The sequence below is a fragment of the Oratosquilla oratoria genome, chromosome 7, assembly GCF_046742065.1.
Source record: "Oratosquilla oratoria isolate Oo_2021 chromosome 7, ASM4674206v1, whole genome shotgun sequence".
Lineage (NCBI taxonomy): Eukaryota > Metazoa > Arthropoda > Malacostraca > Stomatopoda > Squillidae > Oratosquilla > Oratosquilla oratoria.
In genome coordinates this window covers 43,715,988-43,738,742 of record NC_134783.1, presented here as the reverse complement: position 1 = coordinate 43,738,742, position 22,755 = coordinate 43,715,988, and the positions used below count along the sequence as shown (strand labels likewise).

Here is a 22,755-nt window from a genome sequence, read left to right as displayed (position 1 = left end):
ATACTCACATCTCAACCAAATATACCTGTTCTCTCGCCGGCAAAATGGCTCCGCTTCTTCAGGAAGTCTATTTCGTTGGCCGGAACCAAGATATGCCTCGCCCCTTATTCACCCAGTTGAATGTACACCCGCTAAGAGAAAACAACCTTCTATGCGTCGTGTACACGCACAAGCATATCGCTAACAAAAACACGACTACACGCACAAACATCTACATAAGTTTTTTCTTCTACTAAAATTAATTTAATTTCTAACTTTCTCTCCTACTGCATCTTCTCATTTCAATTTACCTGCCACTAAAAATCTTTCAAAAAATTGTGTCTGTCCCCACGACTAAACCTCCTACTCTCTTTCTAACTTTGTTGGTTGGGGTTATGTTGAATAAATATCCCTAAAGCAACCTCACAGTTACATATAATTATTTCAGCTTCCAATTCCAAGTCTCCTGCCCACCCCTCCTGAGCTACGACTTCACGCAATAAATATCCCTAAGAATCTCCTCTTTTATACACAACTACCGATCCCGAGCGAGCGGGTTGTCTTTTCTAGGTAATCCACAGTAGGTTTTGCGAGAATGGTTGAAGCAGACGTTTTGGGCATAGGATCAGTAAATTCAAATTGCAATTAATAAAAAGCGAAAGAGATTTTCAAAGTGGTTACAATTTAATCTGCTGGCGAAAGGGTTGTCAAACTGGATTAAGTTACCAAAAGGAACATAGAAATGTATAAAAACGCAAGCATGCTAGATTACATTTCCTTGGTCACGGTGGTGTTTTAGTAACACCCCGTGACGTCACGGCAACGGGGACAACTGATTGGCCGAGAGTGGTGACGTCACGGCAACGGAGACGACTGATTGGCCGAGAGTGGTGACGTCACGGTAACGCAGACGACTGATTGGCCGAGAACTATAAGGATTGAGAGCCGTTCATGCGGTATTACTTCTCAGGATATAAGAAGTTCGTTAAAAACGGTGCAAAGTCTGATCACAGGAACTTATAGATGCATTTCTCTTTCAAAATGGTTCTGAAATTACCTCAGTGGTGACGGTGTTTGGGGGACATCTTCGTAAGACTGACTGACTATACAATATTGACTACCGATACGATGCCAAGAGACGAAACGGCGAAGAGTAGACTACATTATATCGAAATGTATAATTTGTAACGACAGGCCATGGGTCCCCTTGAATTCATAGGATGGCTTATTTGGGGGCCCCCGTGGCTCCTCTGGGGGCCCCTGCGGCTCCTCTGGTGACCCCCGCGGCTCCTCTGGGGGCCCCCGCGGCTCCTCTGGAGACCCCTGCGGCTCCTCTGGGAGCCCCCGCTGATCCTCTGGCGGCCCCCGCCGATCCTCTGGTGGCCCCTGACGCATATATATTTCAATGTGTATATAAATATGTGTATGTGTATAAGTACATTGTTTATATGTGTGTGTATAGGTGTATATGTGTATGTGTGTATAGAAGAAATAGAAGAAGAAGAAGAAGAAGAAGAACGTGAAGAAGAAGAAGAAGAAGAAGAAGAAGAAGAAGAAGAAGAAGAACGCGAAGTAGAAGAAGAAAAAATAGAAGAAGAAGAAGAAGAAGAAAAAGAAAAAGAGGACATCTTAACCAAGCTGAAGGAAGAGAATAGGGAATTGCGCGACAATTTGAAGGAAGAGAATAGGGATTTGCGTGAGAAGTTGGAAAGCATACTGACAGAGATCAAACGTATGAGTGATGAAGACACGGATGGCGGGCAGAAGACACCAAAACGTAAATCAATAAGCGTGGATAAATACGCTGACGGGACAGACGACGAAGAATGCAACCCTCCTGCGGCTAAGAAAGGTAATATTACATGTGTGACTAAATAAAAAGCATGTTTTGCATAAACTTTTTTTATTTACACATCTGGGTTAACAAAGGGGCGGAGCCCCAGGGTTCCAAGCGAGCAAACGCCGCAGGCCAAGCAACCTGGCGTAGCCAGGTGCGGCGAAGCCGCTGCTTGTCGATACAAAAAAAAAAAAAAAATAATAATAATAAAATAAAATAAACAGTGTGGAGCTGTAACGTTATAGTGTTCTGGTATGGAGGGCAACCAATATATGAAATTAAAGCAGTGTCTTTTCTCTTTATTGGTTGAATCAGGCGAGAATGTGGCGAGCCTGAAGTCTGGAGCTGGAGGTCCTCGATCCGGTGTTAGGAGAAAAAGAAGGTCTTGTAGCTTGTGGATCCTCCATCCGATGCTAGGAGAAAGGTCTCGGAGCTAGACGAGTTGTTGCTGTTGCTGGTGAAGAAGCTGTATGGACTATGGACACCTAGGACAGACCACCCGCTCGCGTGGGATCGGTAGTTGTAGGAGGGGAGGAGATGTCTGTATGAAAATGAAAAGATAGTTGTGTATAAAAGAGGGCTTCTGCCACCGGGCGATTGGGGATATTTATTTCGCGGGGTCGTGGCTTTGGAGTGGTGGGCAGGAGACTTGGGATTGGAGGCTGGAGTCGATACATGTAACCGTGAGGTTACGTAGGGATAATTATTCATCTTAACCTCATCCAACAAAGTTAAAAAATGAGTAGGAGGCTTAGTCTTAGGGAAAGATAGAAAAATTGGAAATCATTTTAGTGGTAGGCAAATTGAAATGAAAAGATGCAATAGAAGAGAAAATTAGAAATTAAAATAATTTCAGTAGAAGGAAAAGTTTATGTAGATGTTTGTGCATGTAATCGTGCTTTTGTTTGTGATATGCTTGTATGTGTATGCTACGTATAGAGGGTTGTTGCCTCTATGCGTGTGTACAGCCTGACAATTGATAGGCGAGACATCGACATTATTATTATTATCATTATTACTGTTATTATTGATATAATTATTATTATTATCATCATTAGTAGTAGTAGTAGTATCATTATTATCATTGTTATTATTATCATCACCAGTAAAAGCTGGTGAAGGGACACATTATTGATATGTGCAGCTATACACGACTTCTCGTGTACACCGCACGTGGGAGAGGCGCAGCTGACGGTGTGGTCTAGGTGTGATGTGTCGTATTAGGTGTTTGTGTTTGGCGTGCAGTCGTTCTAGGTGCCTCGTGTAAAGTTTGTGTTTGTGTTGGTTGAGTGGACGGATGTTGGCAACTCGGTGTAGGGACTCAGCAGTTCTGAACTCGCTCCATCGCGAACCTGTGATGAACTTGACAGCAGCATTCTGAACCTTCTGATGGTCGTAGTTGTTAGTGGGACATGTCACCTGGCTCAATCCTGGGGACTGGCACAGAATCGGTATGACTAGGGCTAGGTACCATCGACGTTTGGTGGACATTGTTGTAGTTTTGAAGTGTTTTAGTCTTCCCAGCACAGCCTTAGCCCTCGCTCCCTGTCTGCGGACGTGTGGGGTCCAGGTAAGGCCACTATCCAGTGTGCTACCCATTACACAGGGATGGTCTTAAAACTGGGACGTTTGTGTTATCTATTTTAAGAGGAGTGTTCGAGATTGTTATGTTGGTTTGCTTGCAGCAGAAGTATACAGCTTTGCATTTTGACGCGCTAGTCTTAATACGCCACTGTTGCTCCCACGCATGTGCCCCGTCTAGGATATTTTGCATTACGTGTAACGCTCCCTGCAGCGTTTTGTGTCTGCTAATCTGATTAATGTCCGCATACGAAAGAGTAAGAGCTCTGTTCCGTGGGTAAGCCGGCTCTGGCAAGTCATTCGTATATATAGATTGTACAGATTGGGGGCAAGGACTGACCCTGCGGTTCTCCAGCATTCGGCACAAAAGTTCGGGACAGCCATGTTCTGCTCTCCATCGGCAAGAGGTCATCCTGTAAGTCCTGGTAGCGGCTTACTGTCAAGTTCCGGTTTCTGGTGGGTCTTCTATTTGGCCGCCTTCCCTTTGGCTAGTGAGTGCGCGAGTTTCCGCTCGCGTTGGTGACGTCATCAGTCCCGTCTCGATCTGCATGGAAGACAGTTGTCTCGGATGAGATCGGTGTTGGATGGAGTACCACCACTATAACGTAAAATGCCATTTACACGGTCAAACGGTTTGCCAAACCCGATTTGTCAAACACGTGTTTGAAGTGGTTCGACCATGTGAATGGGGTATATGGTTGTCAAACAGTTTGAAGCAAGTCTAGCTGAGTCCTTTGATGGACAGCCCTCAAGCGACATGACGTCATCAACAAACAGTTTGATCGTGAGACCGTTCAAACATGAAACTTCGGTTGCTATTCACACCTTGAAATGTACACAACAATTATATCGGTTGAGAGCATGTATATGAATGAATATAATGGAAAGAGGGAAGTGTTATTGGAATTTATTCACAAATATAGAGGACATCCAGCTTTATGGACGGTGAAATCGAAGGAATGTGCTAATAGAATGGCTAGAAATAAGGTCTATTCTCATATAACTACACCAGTCATCTGGCTCTAATTTTAAATCGACAAGTAAGTTGGATATGTGATTTTTTGTCTGTTTTCAACAACCATTCTTTTGCCCACCTCTAATTTATTTTATTTTCCCTGACTATCAATATGTCTTGGCCGAGAGTTACCTTTACTAGACAAATCCACGATTATAACTAAGATTGGATCGTTTGGTTTGACATCTTTTCAAACCTCTTGACAAATCGATTTGATAAACCGGATTTGTCAAACCGTTTGACCATGTAAATGGCTCTTAAGATTTACATTTCGAAACATATCATGCATGTCATGCTATGTCAAATCATGCAATCTTGCAATTTTACGAAGGTGCACGGACTATGAACTGAGTTCTTCTAAAAGGCATGGTATTCCCGCTAAATTATGACAGCCAGTTTCTATTTACACATAAATAATATTTTATTGTAAATAAAATATGAATTTTACATTTCATATTAATATATATATATCTACATATATCTAATCTTGTATAATTTACGTTGAAGTTAGAGGTCGTGGTGGAAACATTCGAACAGGTAGTCCGTCAATAGAAGTGCATTGTGCGTAAGTATTGCATCAACGGTGACGAAATACTTACTTCGACATGGATTTCTACAAAAAACTTTCAGGTAACACAATGTTGGAGTGATTTAGTTAATGCTCCAAGTATAATTTGAAGCGCTTCTATTGTTCTTGCTATTAGTGTGAAATGTTTAGTTTAAAAAAAGTAAAAGAGAATAGTGAGACGAATTATCATGGTGACGGTCACTGGCCCGATATCTCCATGGCCCAAAATATTGCGTCATATATATTAACATGGGGATTTGGTACTTTATATAAATCAACCATAGCACTTATTTTCTCTTGTGTTATACCAATCGTTACGAGATCGATTTTAGTAATAACATTGATTGTTCATGGATTAGACCTATTTTTTTCTCATAATTCGCGAAGTAGCATCGAAACTGGTAAATTGCCTCTGGGTCTGCATACCCTCAAACATTTTATCTTGACTATACTTTAACTTGTTTGGGTATGATTGGAGATATAGCTCCACTCCAGTAAAATGGTCATTTACTTTGGTTTTGGATGGTAATTAGTTTATTTATTAATTCATTAGTTTTGCCTTATAAATTTTTTCTTTCTTTTTGTGAAGTTAATTTTCAGTTACAAATTATTGGGGATGAATAATAGGAGCATTATTGGATAGTAGTAATAGTTGTTGCCTTGAGTAAGTGGAAAAGGTACTTTGGTATTTTTTGGAAGTTCATACCTTCACCATGTTATCATATAACAATAGTCTAGAAAATTAGATATTGATTTTGTAAAGTTTAGCACATCGTCATCAGCATATATTTTTCTTGGTGGAAATTGTTCAATACGAGTCAAATTCTTGCGCACAGCATCTGATGCCTAATGTTAAATGTACAATGCATCACACTACTTGCATTATTTATAAAATATAGTCACTTCTTTATTACTTGTTCCCTTCACTCTGAGTAATGAACACTGTAAACATGATCAAACAAATTTACAGAATTTGGGGGTCACCCATCTACAACTAGATAATTAATATAATCAATAGGCTGATGCCAGTATCCTTGTAGCTATACATATTTGTGCCTCATGATGCCTATGTTAGTATGTAGGAGTCATCATATAGAAGAGGTTAAAAGCAAATACACTACCGAACAGAGTTGTGACAATTGGTTTGAGACACCATGTTGTTTGTCCAGGCCTGTCAATGTCCATTTGATGATGGCGTTGACATGTACTGGGTGTTCTCCCACTCCTGGTGAAGTCACCAGGCTACATATTTTTAAAACTGTGCTATGTGATATAAGCATCATGCTTTTCAATCAATGAAACTCCTCTACACCATATAGTCTGATTGGTTGCCTAAACTGGCTGTCAATATCCCTGACGATGATGACGACCCTAGTGACCTAGATTTATTACAGTTACCACATTACTAAATGCAGATTAAGTTAGGTTTGAGGAACTTTTTATACTTTAATTTCTTCGACTTCCGCATCAGTCAAAACAAAAATGGCGTCTCGAAGTCACTGCAGCTCCATTTGTTAATGTATCACTTTTAGTGACTTTTCTGTTATTGATTTCTGCCCCCCCCCCAAAAAAAAAAAATATATATATATATATATTGATGTATTATAATTTTTAAAATGTTTAATTTTCTATTGCTATATTGTGTAAGTGTGCACTTCAAAAAAATTTACCTTGGAAAATCCATAGCCCCTCTATGGTTGGCAAGTCCTCAGGGCCTTCCACATATCTCACCAGAAAGAAAATTTGGATTGTCGTTTGTGTGTAGTGGTGCATGGGACTGTCACTGGCTCAAAGTTGTAAGAGGAAAGGAGCAGGAGTTTCTAGTTGTCAGCTCTATGTGTGAAAAGATATAAGAATACAGTTGAAGCTGATAGAGAGAGAGATTTTGGGCTACACTTCAATGTAGAGATGATGAAGGGGTAGACAGGTTTTGAAAATGGGCACCTTCACTATCCATCTTGCAGGACTACTTGCCATTTATTTTTGGATACTAATTTCAGATGATCCAGTTTTTCATGAATTTCCCTTCTTAGGAAGGGCTTAATTTAGGACGCCTTTATTGCAAATTACCACCAGGTAGCATTGACCAATCTCCACTCTTGATCTTTTGCCTAAATAGCAACACTATTTGGCCAGCAAGTACTGTTACCTTTGGTAAATGTTGTGGATGACACATTATTTTTCAAATTAGATGTTTTACTTAACTAGTTTGGATAGTAAAGTAGGTCTTTGATAAATTGTTTTTGTGGTAAAAAAAAATACTAGAAATAAATTGCCATGTTTAGTAGGGGAGGGCAATGGAGAACATTTGGGATTGTGACCTCAAGGGTTTCTGTACCATATTTTATCTGAACAAATACCCTACCTATATTGTTTTTTCTTTACCTAATATATATATATATATATATATATATATATATATATATATATATATATATATATATATACACATACACACACACACACACATACATATACATATTAGAAAATTAAATACTTGTGTAAATACTTTTGGCAATAGCAACCAAGCCTTACCCCCAATTAGTTTGTAATATATATTATTTTTGTTTTACCTGAAGTGGAGCAATGGGCTGCTCTGATTCCCTTTGGAATTGCCTGTGCTGCTGTTGGATATGGAACCAAAACTATACTTGATAAGAAGGTTAGTATATTATAGTTTGTGTGAAACATTTGTTTCTTTAATGAGAATGGTATTGTTGGACTGACAGACATTATGATAATTTTTACAAATGTCATTGGAGAACTGCAGACTACAGTAAGTAGCGGAGTGCAGATAAACCATATGAGGAAAGACCAAAGGAACTGGGTCTGCCCACTTTTTGAAAGATCAAAGAGAAGAGGTGACATAATAACATTGTTCAGGTCATTAAAGGGGATAGATTGCATTGATAGAAGAGATCTCCAGATTAGAGATGGGAAGGCTTTAAGATAAGTCATGGAAGTAAATTAAGAAAGAACACCTGTCAAAAGGATGTGAAATAAACTTTTCCATATAGGTGTATAGATATGTAGAATAGCTTAGGTGATATAGCCCAAGCTCAAACAATACACAAGTTCAAATATAAATATGATAATTGGAAATCAAAGATATTAAGTTGGAACCATACATGAATTTGAGTCAAGGTATGTTAGAAATTTAGAAAATAGGAGACAGGACCCAATGAACATTGCTCCTTTCCTGTAAACTACAATTAGGTAAATAATAACTCCTTTCCCCCTTATAAGAGGGTTGGCCAAGTCAAGGCAATCCCACACACAGAAGCCATTTGGTGCCCCTCCCATCTTTGCTCCTCGTAGATGAAGGGTAATCCCTATTCCCCACTTCTCTGCTCAGGGCTAAAGCAATGCTTCATTATATGGCAACCACCCATCTTTCTACATTTGAAAATATGGAGCAGAAAAGAACCTTCTTTTAGGTTGTTTTAGGATGTCACCATATACAACCACATTTTGCTAACTACAGTTCTTTGCAGTCTCAGATACATGCTCATTGAAGATGACTTTTGGTCATCTGAAAGAGGCAAGCTAATGTTTATTTGTGTTTGTTTAATTTGGTTTAATTATAGAAAAAGTATTGTGTATGTATATGCAATGTGTGTATATGTATATATATATATATATAATTCATACATATACCAAGGCTTTTTCCCCCTTACTAGGGAGGTAGCCAAAAAGGAAAAGGCATAAAATCATTCCCACCCATTCCATCCCTGAAAACACTCCACACCCCTCCACCCTCCCTCCCATCTTAGCACCTCCTAGATGACGGGTCATCCCTGCACCCTGTCCACTGCCCTGGGTCAGAAGCAGTGTCGCAAGACACAGCACAGCCACAGCAAGGCTGCTTCATTAAATCGGTGACCCCCCCTCTCCAGCCCCCCATATAAAGGAGAGGACGGGGAGAAATCCCTTAGGGCTGCGTCAAAATTTTGCTCACACACACTACCTCACCCCCATCCCCCCGTCCATTCCACCTCATGCATCACATCTTCCACACACAACCATTCTCCACTCACCCCTGTCTTCTGTCCTCTCCCGTCCTTCCTCAACAGACATTCCCCTCTTCCCCAAAGCCCCCTTCACCCCATCCATCCATCTCATCCTAGGACGTCCCCTCATGTTCACTCCCTCCACATCTGCCTTCCATACCTCTTTTACTAGTCTTTCTTCACTCATTCTTTCCATGTGTCCAAACCATCCTAATACTCTTTCATCAAGCCTATCTCCCAACTCCCCCTCCACCCCTGTTCTCCTCCTCACCTCCTCATTTCTCTATCTAGCCTAGTAACCCCCATCATACTTCTCAGACACCTCATCTCAAACACATTCAAACTCCTCTCTTCCTCTCTTATGTTCCATGTTTCTGCTCCATACAGTGCTGTTGGCACAATCACTCCTTCATACAGTCTCCTCTTATCATCCATTCCCAAATGTCTATTCCTCATTACACTTTTTAATCCACCCAGGCATTTACTCCCTTCTCTCAATCTACATTCTACCTCCACCTTTACTCCACCTTTTCCTGCCACATTTGCACCCAAGTATCTAAAACTATCCACTTCCTCCAGTTGCTCTCCCTTAATGCTCACTTCCAGATTACTGCCACTTTCACCCCTTGTACATCTCATCACCTTACTTTTACCCACATTTGTCTGCAGCTTTCTATCACACTCTCCCAAACTCTGTCACCAACTTCCTCAATCCCTCCTCCGATCCTGCCACAAGCGCAGTGTCGTCCGCAAACAACAGCTGGCTCACTTCCCACTTTTCTCCATTTTCTTTAACCATCTCCAATCCCTGACCCACTACACTTGCATTTACCTCTCGCACTACCCCATCCATGTATAAGTTGAACAGCCAGGGTGACATAAAGCATCCTTGACGAAGTCCCACCTTTACCTCAAACCACTCACTCTCTCCATTTCTAATCCTGACACAAGCTCTACTACTCTCATAAAAACTCTCGACATCTCCTAGAAGCTTTCCTCCTATCCCGTATATCCGCATAACCTCCCACAGTGCCTTTCTGTCTACCCTATCATAAGCCTTTTCCAGATCCATAAAGGCCCAAAAAACATCCATCCCCATGTGGATGGATGGGGAAGGATGTTTTTTGTTGCAACCCTCTCCCCTTGTACATCTCATCACCTTACTTTTACCCACATTTATCTTCAACTTCCTTTTTTCGCACACCTTCCCAAACTCTGTCACTAACCTTAATCCCTCCTCTGATCCTGCTACAAGCGCTGTGTCATGAACAAACTGATATATCTCCCATTTTTCTCTATTTTCTTTAACCATTACAAGGTGGTAAATAGGATTATGATAGGAAGAGTTAAGGATGTACATGTGCTAAGGGGAGAGGGTGGGGGAATATCAGATCATTTTCTGGAAGGTAAGTTGAGAGTGGAGGACAGATGGAGAAAGAGGAAAGGGACAAAAGGTAGGGAGGTGCTTAGAGTGAACTCTTTAAACAAAGAGGAAAAGGAGAAGGAGTACAAGAAGAAGCTGAAGGAGGAGTGGGAGGGAGTGAAGGATAGAGTAGAGGTAGGTGTGGAGGAGGAATGGGGATGGTTCAAGGAGGGAGTCACAAAGTATGCAAAGATGGTGTGTGGAACAAGAAGGACAGGAGGAAATAGAAGGAAGGGTAGTGAATGGTGGGATGAGGAAATAAGAAGGTTGTAGAAGAGAAGAAGCGAGCTTACACAGATTGGTTACAAAATAGGACGAGGGAGTCATATGAGACGTACAAAGAGAAGTAAAGAAAAAGGTAAAGGAGGCAAAGAGGAGAGCAGATGTGAAATGGGGTAAGAGTATGACAGAAAATTTTGAAAGTAATAAAAAGATGTTTTGGCTAGAAATTAAGAGAGAAAGAGGAGGCGAATCAAGTAGAGAAGAAAAGGTAAAAGGTGCAGATGGAGAGATGATAATGGAAGAGAAGGCAGTGAGGGGAAGATGGGCAGAATATTTTAGGGAGTTGCTAAATGTGAAGGAGGATAGGGAGGGGAAGATAGTTGCAGTGGGAAATGAGTGTGATGAGTGAGGAAAATGGAGGAGAAATAAGGAAGGATGAAGTGAAGGCAGTTGTTAAGATGATGAAAGCAGGTAAGGCACCTGGTCTGGATGGATGCCATGCAGAATGTCTAAAAAAAGGAGGTACAGTGATGGTGGACTGGTTGGTGAGGTTATTTAATGTTTGCTGGAGAGAAGGTAGAGTGCCGGAGGACTGGAGGAGTGCCTGTATAGTTCCACTTTACAAGGGAAAAGGGGACAAGTGTGATTGTAGTAGTTTCAGAGGGATTAGCTTGTTAAGTGTAGTTGGGAAGGCTTATGGGAGGATTTTGATTGAGAGGATTAAGAGAGGAACAGAGGGAGTAATTGGTGAGGAACAATGTGGATTTAGGATGGGTAGAGGTTGTGTAGATCAGATCTTTGTGGTAAGAGATATGTGAGAAAGCTATAGGAAAGGGGAAGGATGTTTTTTGGGCTTTTATGGATCTGGAAAAGGCTTATGATAGGGTAGACAGAAAGGCACTGTGGGAGGTTATGCAGATATATGGGATAGGAGGAAAGCTTCTAGGAGCTGTCAAGAGTTTTTATGAGAGTAGTAGAGCTTGTGTCAGGATTAGAAATGGAGAGAGTGAGTGGTTTGAGGTAAAGGTGGGACTTCATCAAGGATGCTTTGTCCCCCTGGCTGTTCAACTTATACATGGATGGGGTAGTGCGAGAGGTAAATGCAAGGGTAGTGGGTCAGGGATTGGAGATGGTTAAAGAAAATGGAGAAAAGTGGGAGGTGAGCCAGCTGTTGTTTGCTGACGACACTGTGCTTGTGCCAGGATCGGAGGAGGGACTGAGGAAGTTGGTGGAGTTTGGGAGAATATGTGATAGAAGAAAGCTAAAGATAAATGTGGGTAAAAGTAAGGTGATGAGATGTACAAGGGGTGAAAGTGGCAGTAGACTGGAAGTGAGCATTAAGGGAGAGCAACTGGTGGAAGTGGATAGTTTTAGATACTTGGGTGCAAATGTGGTAGGAAAAGGTGGAGGTAGAATGTAGATTGAGAGAAGCGAGTAAATGCCTTGGTGGATTGAAGAGTAATGAGGAATAGACATTTGGGAATGGATGCTAAGAGGAGACTGTATGAAGGAGTGATTGTGCCAACAGCACTGTACAGGGCAGAAACATGGAACATAAGAGAGGAAGAGAGAAGGAGTTTGAGATGAGGTGTCTGAGAAGTATGATGGGGGTTACTAGGCTTGATCGAGTGAGAAATGAGGAGGTGAGGAGAAGAACAGGGGTGGAAAGGGAGTTGGGAGATAGGGTTGATGAAAGAGTATTAGGATGGTTTGGACACATGGAAAGAATGAGTGAAGAAAGATTAGTAAAAGAGGTATGGAAGGCAGATGTGGAGGGAGTGAACATGAGGGGACGTCCTAGGATGAGGTGGATGGATGAGGTGAAGGGGGCTTTGGGGAAGAGGGGAATGTCTGTTGAGGAAGGATGGGAGAGGACAGAAGACAGGGGTGAATGGAGAATGGTTGTATATGGATGATGTTGTGAAGCATGAGGTGGAATGGGCGGGGGGATGGGGGGTGAGGTAGTATGTGTGAGCAAAATTTGATGCAGCCCGAAGGGATTTCTCCCCATCTTCTCCTTTTCTGAATGGGGGGACGGAGAGGGGGGGTTGCCGATTTAATGAAGCGGCCTTGCTGTGGATTTGCTGTGTCTGGCGACACTGCTTCTGACCCAGGGTAGTGGACAAGGTGTAGGGATGACCCATCATCCAGGAGGTGCTAAGATAAGAGGGAGGGTGGAGGGGTGTGGAGTGTATTCAGGGATGGAACGGGTGGGAATGATTTTATGCTTTTTCCTTTTTGGCTACCTCCCTTGTAAGGGGGAAAAAGCCTTGGTATATGTATGTATGTATGTACTATAATAAAGTAATAGCCTCTGTTTGTTTGATCACAAACTCCTCCTAGGGTTTTGCAGATAGACCCCCATTACCATATATATTCTGATACCCTATCCCTCCAGGTACTTGGATAATATTTCATTTACAAAAAAAATTATTTTGGTTAGGGTTAAGGGTTAAATTTAGGTGGGTTATGGTTAGGTGAGTGATTATTCACGAACTACTCCTAGGTTTTTGCAGGTAGACCTTTATAACCATATATGTTCTGAAACCTTATAACCCAAGGTACTTGGAAAACTATCTTTCATTTGTCTGTGTTTATTTGTTTGTTCAGGAACTCCACCTAGGATTTTCTATAGAGACCTCCATAACCATATATATTCTTATACCCTATCACTCCAGGTACTTGGATAACTATATTTCATTTTTAAAAAATATATATTTTGGTTAGGGTTAAAGTTCGGTGGGGTATGGTTAGGTTAGAGATTATTCACAAACTCCTAGGTTTTTGCAGATAGACCCCTATAACCATATATATTCTGAAACCTTATAACTCAAGGTACTTGGATTTGTCCGTCTGTTTGTTTGAATGTTCACAAACTCCTCCTAGGGTTTTGCAGATAGACCCCCATAACCATATATATTCTGATACCCTATCACTCCAGGTACTTGGATAACCATGTTTTATTTAAAAAAATATATTTTGGTTAGGGTTAAGGGTTAAAGTTGGGTGGGGTGTGGTTAGGTTAGGGATGATTCACAAACTCGCAGCAACACGCGGGTAATTTGGCTAGTATATATATATATGTAAAACAGAGAATATAAAAAAAGATTGTTTTGAGTGATTTCTTTTTCCATTTGATTGTAGGCTCATTTGGGAAAATCAGATGGGTTCCAAGGTAGGTTAATTTGTTGATTAACACTTTATTTTATACAACTGTAGTTTATCATGTTTGTTATTTGTGAAGTTTAGGTAGGAAAATAAATGGGTTTTGGGTAATTTTATTCTTTTTTTAAAGGGTATGACCCAAAAGAATGGCATTTTTTATTTAGTGGTAATGGAAAAGTACCATGAACTGTACTGTATATATATATACAGTGGCCGCGAAAAGTTTGGGCGCAAAATTATAGGCGCCCCAACTTTCCCCTAAACTCAAAACATGCGAAAAATACAACTTTCCACCCAAACTTTTCACTATTTTTCAATGCTAGCGTTTGTACCCGTATTTAGCCGAGACAATACACACTATTTGGCAACTCTGTTTAGGTGCACTCGATGTCACATGGAGTCACTTTCTAAACATCTCTCACGGAGAGTAGTTTTTTTTTGCGGTGGTCTCTGTTTTTGTGCCTTGATATCTCCGAAATGGGAAGTGGTAAAGAGCTGGAAAGAGACACAGTTGTTACAATCATAACCCTCTATAAGGAGGGTTATAAGTGTAAAGATATTGCTACTCGTGTGGGAATTGGAGTGCATCAAGTGCAAAAGTGGACCAAGAAATTTCGAGACGAAGGAAGTGACATCATTCGTACTCCAAAGCATCGCTCTGGTCGGCCAAGGAAGATATCAAATCGTACTTCTACGGTTCTAACTGCCTCCTAATAACCCTAGGGTAGAGGGTGGGGGAATATCAGATCATTTTTTGGTGGAAGTTAAGTTGAGAGTGGAGGATAGATGGAGAAGGAGGAAAGGGACAAAAGGTAGGGAGGTTCTTAGAGTGAACTCCTTGAATGAAAAGGAAAAGGAGAAGGAGTACGAAAAGAAGCTGAAGGAGGAGTGGGAGGGAGTTAAGGATAGAGCAGAGATGGGTGTGGAGGAGGAATGGGGATGGTTCAAGGAGGGAGTCTTAAAGTGTGCAAGGATGGTGTGTGGAACAAGAAGGACAGGGGGAAATAGAAGAAAGGGTAGTGAATGGTGGGATGAGGAAACAAAGAAGGTTGTAGAAGAGAAGAAGCGAGCATTCACAGATTGGTTACAAAAGAGGACAGGGGAGTCATATGAGACGTACAAAGAAAAGAAAAGAGAAGTAAAGCAAAAGGTAAAGGAGGCAAAGAGGAGAGCAGATGTGAAATGGGGTAGGAGTATGACAGAAAATTTTGAAAGTAATAAAGATGTTTTGGAAAGAAATTAAGAGAGGAAGAGGAGGCGAATCAAGTAGGGAAGAAAAGGTAAAAGGTACAGATGGAGAGTTGATAATGGAAGAGACGGCAGTGAGGGGAAGATGGGCAGAATATTTTAGGGAGTTGCTGAATGTGAAGGAGGATAGGGAGGGAAAGATAGCTGCAGTGGGAAATACGAAGAAAATGAGAGTGATGAGTGAGGAGAAATAAGGAAGGATGAGGTGAAGGCAGTTGTAAAGATGATGAAAGCAGGTAAGGCACCTGGTCTGGATGGATGTCATGCAGAATGTCTGAAAAAGGGAGGTTCAGTGATGGTGGACTGGTTGGTGAGATTATTTAATGTTTGCTGGAGAGAGGGTAGAGTACCGGAGGACTGGAGTAGTGCCTGTATAGTTCCTCTGTACAAGGGAAAAGGGGACAAGTGTGAATGTAGTAATTTCAGAGGGATTAGCCTGTTGAGTGTAGTAGGGAAGGCTTATGGGAGAATCTTAATTGAGAGGATTAGGAGAGGAACAGAAGGAGTAATTGGTGAGGAACAGTGTGGATTTAGGACGGGTAGAGGTTGTGTAGATCAGATCTTTGTGGTAAGACAGATATGTGAGAAAGCTATAGGAAAGGGGAAGGATGTTTTTTTGGGCTTTTATGGATCTGGAAAAGGCTTATGATAGGGTAGACAGAAAGGCACTGTGGGAGGTTATGCAGATTTATGGGATAGGAGGAAAGCTTTTGGGAGCTGTCAAGAGTTTTTATGTGAGTAGTAGAACATGTGTTAGGATTGGAAATGGAGAGAGTGAGTGGTTTGAAGTAAAGGTGGGACTTCGTCAAGGATGCGTTATGTCGCCCTGGCTGTTCAACTTATACATGGATGGGGTGGTGCGAGAGGTGAATGCTAGGGTAGTGAGTCAGGGATTGGAGATGGTTAAAGAAAATGGAGAAAAGTGGGAGGTGAGCCAGCTGTTGTTTGCAGACGACACTGCGCTTGTGGCAGGGTCAGAGGAGGGATTGAGGAAGCTGGTGGCAGAGTTTGGGAGAGTATGTGATAGAAGAAAGCTAAAGATAAATGTGGGTAAAAGTAAGGTGATGAGATGTACAAGGGGTGAAAGTGGCAGTAGACTGGAAGTGAACATTAAGGGAGAGCGACTGGAGGAAGTGGATAGTTTTAGATACTTGGGTGCAAGTGTAGCAGGAAAAGGTGGAGTGAAGGTGGAGGTAGAATGTAGATTGAGAGAAGCGAGTAAATGCCTTGGTGGTTTGAAGAGTGTAATGAGGAATAGACATTTGGGAATGGATGCGAAGAGGAGACTGTATGAAGGAGTGATTGTGCCAACAGCACTGTATGGGGCAGAAACGTGGAACATAAGAGAAGAAGAGAGAAGGAGTTTGAATGTGTTTGAGATGAGGTGTCTGAGAAGTATGGTGGGGGTTACTAGGCTAGATAGAGTGAGAAATGAGGAAGTGAGGAGGAGAACAGGGGTGAAAAAGGATTTGGGAGATAGGGTTGATGAAAGAATATTAGGATGGTTTGGACACATGGAAAGAATGAGTGAAGAAAGACTAGTAAAAGAGGTATGGAAGGCAGATGTGGAGGGAGTGAACATGAGGGGACGTCCTAGGATGAGGTGGATGGATGGGGTGAAGGGGGCTTTGGGGAAGAGGGGAATGTCTGTTGAGGAAGGAAGGGAGAGGACGGAAGACAGAGGTGAGTGGAGAATGGTTGTATATGGAAGATGTTGTGACTGCATGAGGAGGAATGGGCGGGGGGGTGGGGTAGTATGTGTGAGTAAATTTTGACGCAGCCCGAAGGGATTTCTCCCCGTCCTCTCCTTATATGCAAAGGGGGTCGCCGATTAAATGAAGCGGCCTTGCTGTGGATGTACTGTGTCTTGCGACACTGCTTCTGACCCAGGGCGGTGGGCAGGGTGCAGGGATGACCCGTCATCCAGGAGGTGCTCAGATGAGAGGAAGGGTGGGAGGGGTGTGGAGTGTATTTAGGGATGAAATGGGTGGGAGTGTTTTTATGCCTTTCCCTTTTTGGCTACCTCCCTTGGAAGGGGGAAAAAGCCTTGGTATATGTATGTATGTATGTACTTTTGCACTTGACGCACTCCAATTCCCACACGAGTAGCAATATCTTTACACTAATAACCTTCCTTATAGAGGGTTATGATTGTAACAACTGTGTCTCTTTCCAGCTCTTTACCACTTCCCATTACGGAGATATCAAGGCACAAAAACAGAGACCACCGCAAAAAAAAGACTACTCTCCGTGAGAGATGTTTAGAAAGTGACTCCATGTGACATCGAGTGCGCCTAAACAGAGTTGCCAAATAGTGTGTATTGTCTCGGCTAAATACGGGTACAAACGCTAGCATTGAAAAATAGCGAAAAGTTTGGGTGGAAAGTTGTATTTTTCGCATGTTTTGAGTTTAGGGGAAAGTTGGGGCACCTATAATTTTGCGCCCAAACTTTTCGCGGCTACTGTATATATATATATATATATATATACATATATATATATATATATATATATATATATATATATATATATATATATATATAAATGCTAATAAGAACACTGGTATGTGTTCACTTATGCAAAGTAGACCACTTTGAAAAAGAAACTAACGAAGCAGAGCGCTTTCGTATATTACCTCTTCAGTACTGAAGATGTAATATTCGAAAGTATTCTGCTTTGTTAGTTTCTTTTTCCAAATGGTCTACTTTGCATATATATATGTATATATATATATATATATATATATATATATATATATATATATATAAAAGTTTATATATATATATATATTATATATATATATATATATATATACCATTGAGCAGAACAGAGGCATGTTTAACATAGCCCCTCCTATCATCCATCTATTACCCGCATTAAATAAATGTATGAAATGTCCTCCTTTGTCTCCTCCAAGTCCCACCCGTCCCCCTCCTCCCCGTCCCCCCCCTCCTCCCCGTCCCCCTCCTCCCCGTCCCCCTCCCCCCTCCTCCCCGTCCTCCTCCTCCTCCCCCCTCCTCCCCCTCCCCCTCCTCCTCCTCCTCCTCCCCGTCCCCCTCCTCCTCCTCCTCCCCGTCCTCCCCCTCCCCCTCCTCCCCCTCCCCTCCACCTACCACCCACCCCTCCCCCTCCACCTACCACCCACCCCTCCCCCTCCACCTACCACCCACCCCTCCCCCTCCACCTACCACCCACCCCTCCCCCTCCACCTACCACCCACCCCTCCCCCTCCACCTACCACCCACCCCTCCCCCTCCACCTACCACCCACCCCTCCCCCTCCACCTACCACCCACCCCTCCCCCTCCACCTACCACCCACCACTCTCTTATAACCTCTCCCAGTTCCTTCCCTGTTGGCTTATATGTGCTCAGAGTGTGTGTCATGTCTGTACTTGAAAAAGCTGTAACAAGCGAAACGTAGTACCAATAAAGGTTTCGATCTCACAAGGTGTTTATTCGCACAGTCGTGTCGGCTTTTGCCATTGTGATTCATATATATATATATAGTCATCATATCTTAAAATTACAGTTAGGAAGATAATCAGATTACCCTACATAACACATCAAACACTACAATACCACAGTATTCACCAGGAAACATAAATACAAAAGAAAAGAATATGACAAAGTTACAAGTGAGTCGTCACTCTGCTAAGTTTGGGTCATCATACAGTGGCAAAATGATTCCAACAACATTTGATTGCTTCTGGATATCAGTAGATGACAACATTACACAGAAGACAACAAACATGTTCTCCACTGCCCAATGTACATACTACACAGAAATATATTATTTGTTGTTTAGAGAGCTCTGGAGAAATGTGGTTGAAATTGTCAGCTACCTTGAGACTGCAGATTAGATAACAATGAGAACTTGACAGAATTGACCTCAAAGACAAGTTATGGGCCTAACGTGTGGGTAGGATCACAGTTACTCCAGAAACTAGTTTGTCTTTGTTGAGATTTAAGATCACATTTATTTAGATTTGCAAAGGTACACTCAAAGTTGAAAGGGAGACAAGTGTGATCCAATTTCTTGATAACTTTCTTATCTGATGTAACAAAATACTTTGAAACTGGATATTACACACTGATTGTGGTATAGATATTAATGTTTGCCCATCTTGCATACCCATTAGCTAGGTATTGGCAAGGTAAATCCATCTGTTAAAAAGAACGAGCCCAAGGTGGTCGACATGGTAGACATTGAAGACATTGGCAATAAAGCAGTCTTCTGTCGCTGTTGGAGAAGCAAAAAGGTCAGTAGAGTAGTTTTTGGGTAATTAGTTTTAATTATTACATTTCTTTTGTATGAATTGGTCATGTTTTATGTTTCTGTTTTTCAATATGAGTTGTATAGTCTTATGAAATTATGTATGGAAAAATTGAGGAAGGATGGGAGAGGACAGAAGACAGGGGTGAATGGAGAATGGTTGTATATGGATGATGCTGTGATGCATGAGGTTGGAATGGGTGGGGGGATGAAGGGTGAGGTAGTATGTGTGAGAAGAATTTGATACAGCCCAAAGGAATTTCTCCCCGTCTTCTCCTTTTCTGCATGGGGTGAGAGAGAGTGGGGGGTCGCCGATTTAATGAATCGGCCTTGCTGTGGATATGCTGTCTTGTGACACTGCCTCTAACCCAGGGCAGTGGACAAGGTGCAGGAATGACCCGTCATCCAGGAGGTGCTAAGATAAGAGGGAGGGTGGGGGGGGGGGGTATTTAGGGATGGAATGGGTGGGAGTGGTTTTATGCCTTCTCTTTTTGGCTACCTCCCTTGTAGTAGAGCTTGTGTTAGGATTAGAAATGGAGAGAGTGGGTGGTTTGAAGTAAAGGTGGGACTTCATCAGGGATGTGTTATGTCACCCTGGCTGCTCAATTTATACATGGATGGGGTTGGTGCAAGAGGTAACTGCAAGGGTAGTGGATGAGGGATTGGAGATGGTTAAAGATAATGGAGAAAAGTGGAAGATAAGCCAGTTTGCTGACGACACTGCACTTGTAGCAGGGTCAGAGGAGGGATTGAGGAAGTTAGTGACAGAATTTGGGAAGGTGTGCGAAAGAAGGAAGTTGAAGATAAATGTGGGTAAAAGTAAGGTGATGAGATGTACAAGGGGAGAAAGTGGCAGCAGAATGTGAGTGGGAAAAGTAGAGGTGGAGATAGAATGTAGATTGAGAGAAGCGAGTGACTTGGTGGATTAAAAAATGTAACAAGTAGACATTTGGGAATAGGTGCTAAGAGGAGATTGTATAAAGGAGTGATTGTGCCAACAGCACTGTACAGGGCAGAAATGTGGAACATAAGAGAGTAGGAGTTTGAAATGAGGTACCTGAGAAGTAGGATAGGGATTACTAGGCTGAATAGAGTGAGAAATAAGGAGTTGAGGAAGAGAACAGGGGTGGAAAGGGAGTTGGGAGATAGGGTTGATGAAAGAGTATTGGGATGGTTTGGACACATGGAAAGAATGAGTGAAGAAAGACTAGTAAAAGAGGTGTGGAAGGAGTGAACTTGAGGGGTTGACCTAGGATGAGGTGGATGGATGGGGTGAAAGGGACTGAGAAAGAGGAGAATGTTTGTTGAGGAAGAATGGGAGAGGACAAAAGATAGGGGTGAATGGAGAATGGTTGTGTATGGATGGTGCTGTGATGCATGAGGGGGAGTGGGTAGGGGATGGTGAGGGAGTAGATGTGAGAAATAAATTAACGCAGCCCAAAGGGATTTCTCCCTATCTTCTCCTTTTTTGCATGAGAGGACAGAGAGGGGGGGTCACCAACTTAATGAAGTGGCCTTGCTGGATGTGCTGTGTCTTGCAACACTGCTTCTGACCCAGGACAGTGGGCAAGATGCAGGGACGACGCATCATTCAGGAGGTGCCAAGATAAGAGGGAGGGAAGAGGGGGAATGGGAGTGGAGTATGTTGGGGATGGAATGGGTGGGAGTGGTTTTTACGCCTTTATTTTTTGGCTACCTCCCTTGCATGGGGGAAAAAGCCTTTGGTAAATGTATGTAACTTCTCGCATTCCTCCTTCCAGTTTCCATATTGTGATGGCAGCCACAACAAGTACAATGAATCCTGTGATGACAACACTGGCCCTTTAATCATCCAGAAGAAGTAATTTTAATAATTCGTATGGTCATATCATATGTAGACATGGATATTTTAATGGCAACTCATTCAGACACTGAGAGAAATGCTTAGAATTAATATTGTTTCAGCCAGTGTATGTATATTGTAACAATAGTTTCATAATCAAGGTGGTAGGAAAATACATTATACTTTGGGAATTTTATTTTGTGTGGTAATTCAGAGTATAAGGTTGACAGTTAAATTGCATAATAGCTAAATGTGTCTGCAACTGATTGAAGAAAAGAAGAAAAAACTTGTAATAATTTTTGTTATACTTATATTTCTTGTGTTTAATGAACATGTGTGATAGTATCATTAAAATTGTGCAGTTGTCCCTCCTATAATATGATTTATGATAATGCAGTTCCAACAAAAACTGATATTTGTATTTGTATGGCTGTATATCAATTAATTTGAAAATCTAGCCATCTCTTGGATATGTGATTATTGAAGATTAGGCATGCCCATTTATATGGACTTTAAAAGGTTTTTCTACCTTTTTGATCTACCCAGATGATCTGCATCAGACTACAAGATTTGACATGCATCCAAGTTTGATAATTACAAAAAATATGAATACTGCAGTAATGCAACAGGCAACTTCTTGACCATTTTACATATGGATCAACTGTATTGTGCTGAAATGCACTATAATCCCATTAGAACTCGTATCTCTAGTCTAGTGTTTAACATATGATCATGGTATATTTATTGTGTTTTAAGTAAAAGATAATATCGGCTTAGGTGAAATGTAAGACTTGAAGGGGTGTATTAATGAAGACCCAAATCCAGTTCAAAGTCTACCCTTTATATGAATTCTATTGGAACATTATTCTTAGTCATTAATCACTTTTTTAATTGTATACCCACCACCAGCTTTATTTGTGGCCCAGTATGGTTGAACTTGGAGGTATGTCGTGAATATTGTACATATATCACACTGTTAGACTCATAGTGCCTGAAAGTGATAAATTGTGTTCATAATGTAAATTCCGTGGGAGATTGTGATTGGGGAATTTCTTTGATTAAGATTGTGAATCAGACATGTACATTATTTTCATTGTACAAAACTGCATTTGAAACTGTATTAGAATCAAATAATAGGCCTTTATTTATAAGGTCAATTTCTTATGGTTGCTATCCACCATGTTATTTCCATTGTGTGAACTAATTTACTAATTTCAAGATGTATTGAGTTGAAATAAAATTTTACTTTAAAAATTATTTTCTTTACCCGAAGATTATAGATATGTCCTTTCAGCTTTCTTTCCCTCACCACCTCTCCATCCATTCAACTGTTATCCATAAAAATAGGTGGATAGGCATGAAGGAAAAAAAAATTCTCGCCTTCACATTGCATCAAACTTCCCATTCACTCATTCTTTCTCACAGGATCAGTGGAGGTTCTTGATGGTAGTGTCTGACAAGGTGGACAGTAGAGAATTTCATCTACCTGCCTTGTATCAGTGTTAACCCCTTGAATATTGTCGGGTTAATAAGACTCGTGGAAGCTAGTACACAGTCTTTTATTATTGTTATGCAAGGTTTGCCAACGTAAACATTAAGCATGAACATCTA

At 41.5% G+C, this 22,755-nt stretch overlaps 1 protein-coding gene across 1 annotated transcript; it reads left to right on the top strand.

The window, feature by feature from the left end:
- Window positions 1-4,919: 4,919 nt before the first annotated feature.
- Cisd2 (CDGSH iron sulfur domain 2) lies at window positions 4,920-22,398 on the top strand. Its single transcript, XM_076188162.1, has 4 exons — window positions 4,920-5,042; window positions 7,560-7,642; window positions 19,189-19,308; window positions 21,083-22,398. The coding sequence occupies exons 1-4, from the start codon at window positions 5,018-5,020 to the stop codon at window positions 21,164-21,166; spliced, it is 312 nt and encodes a 103-aa protein (XP_076044277.1). The 5' UTR covers window positions 4,920-5,017; the 3' UTR covers window positions 21,167-22,398.
- Window positions 22,399-22,755: the final 357 nt, after the last annotated feature.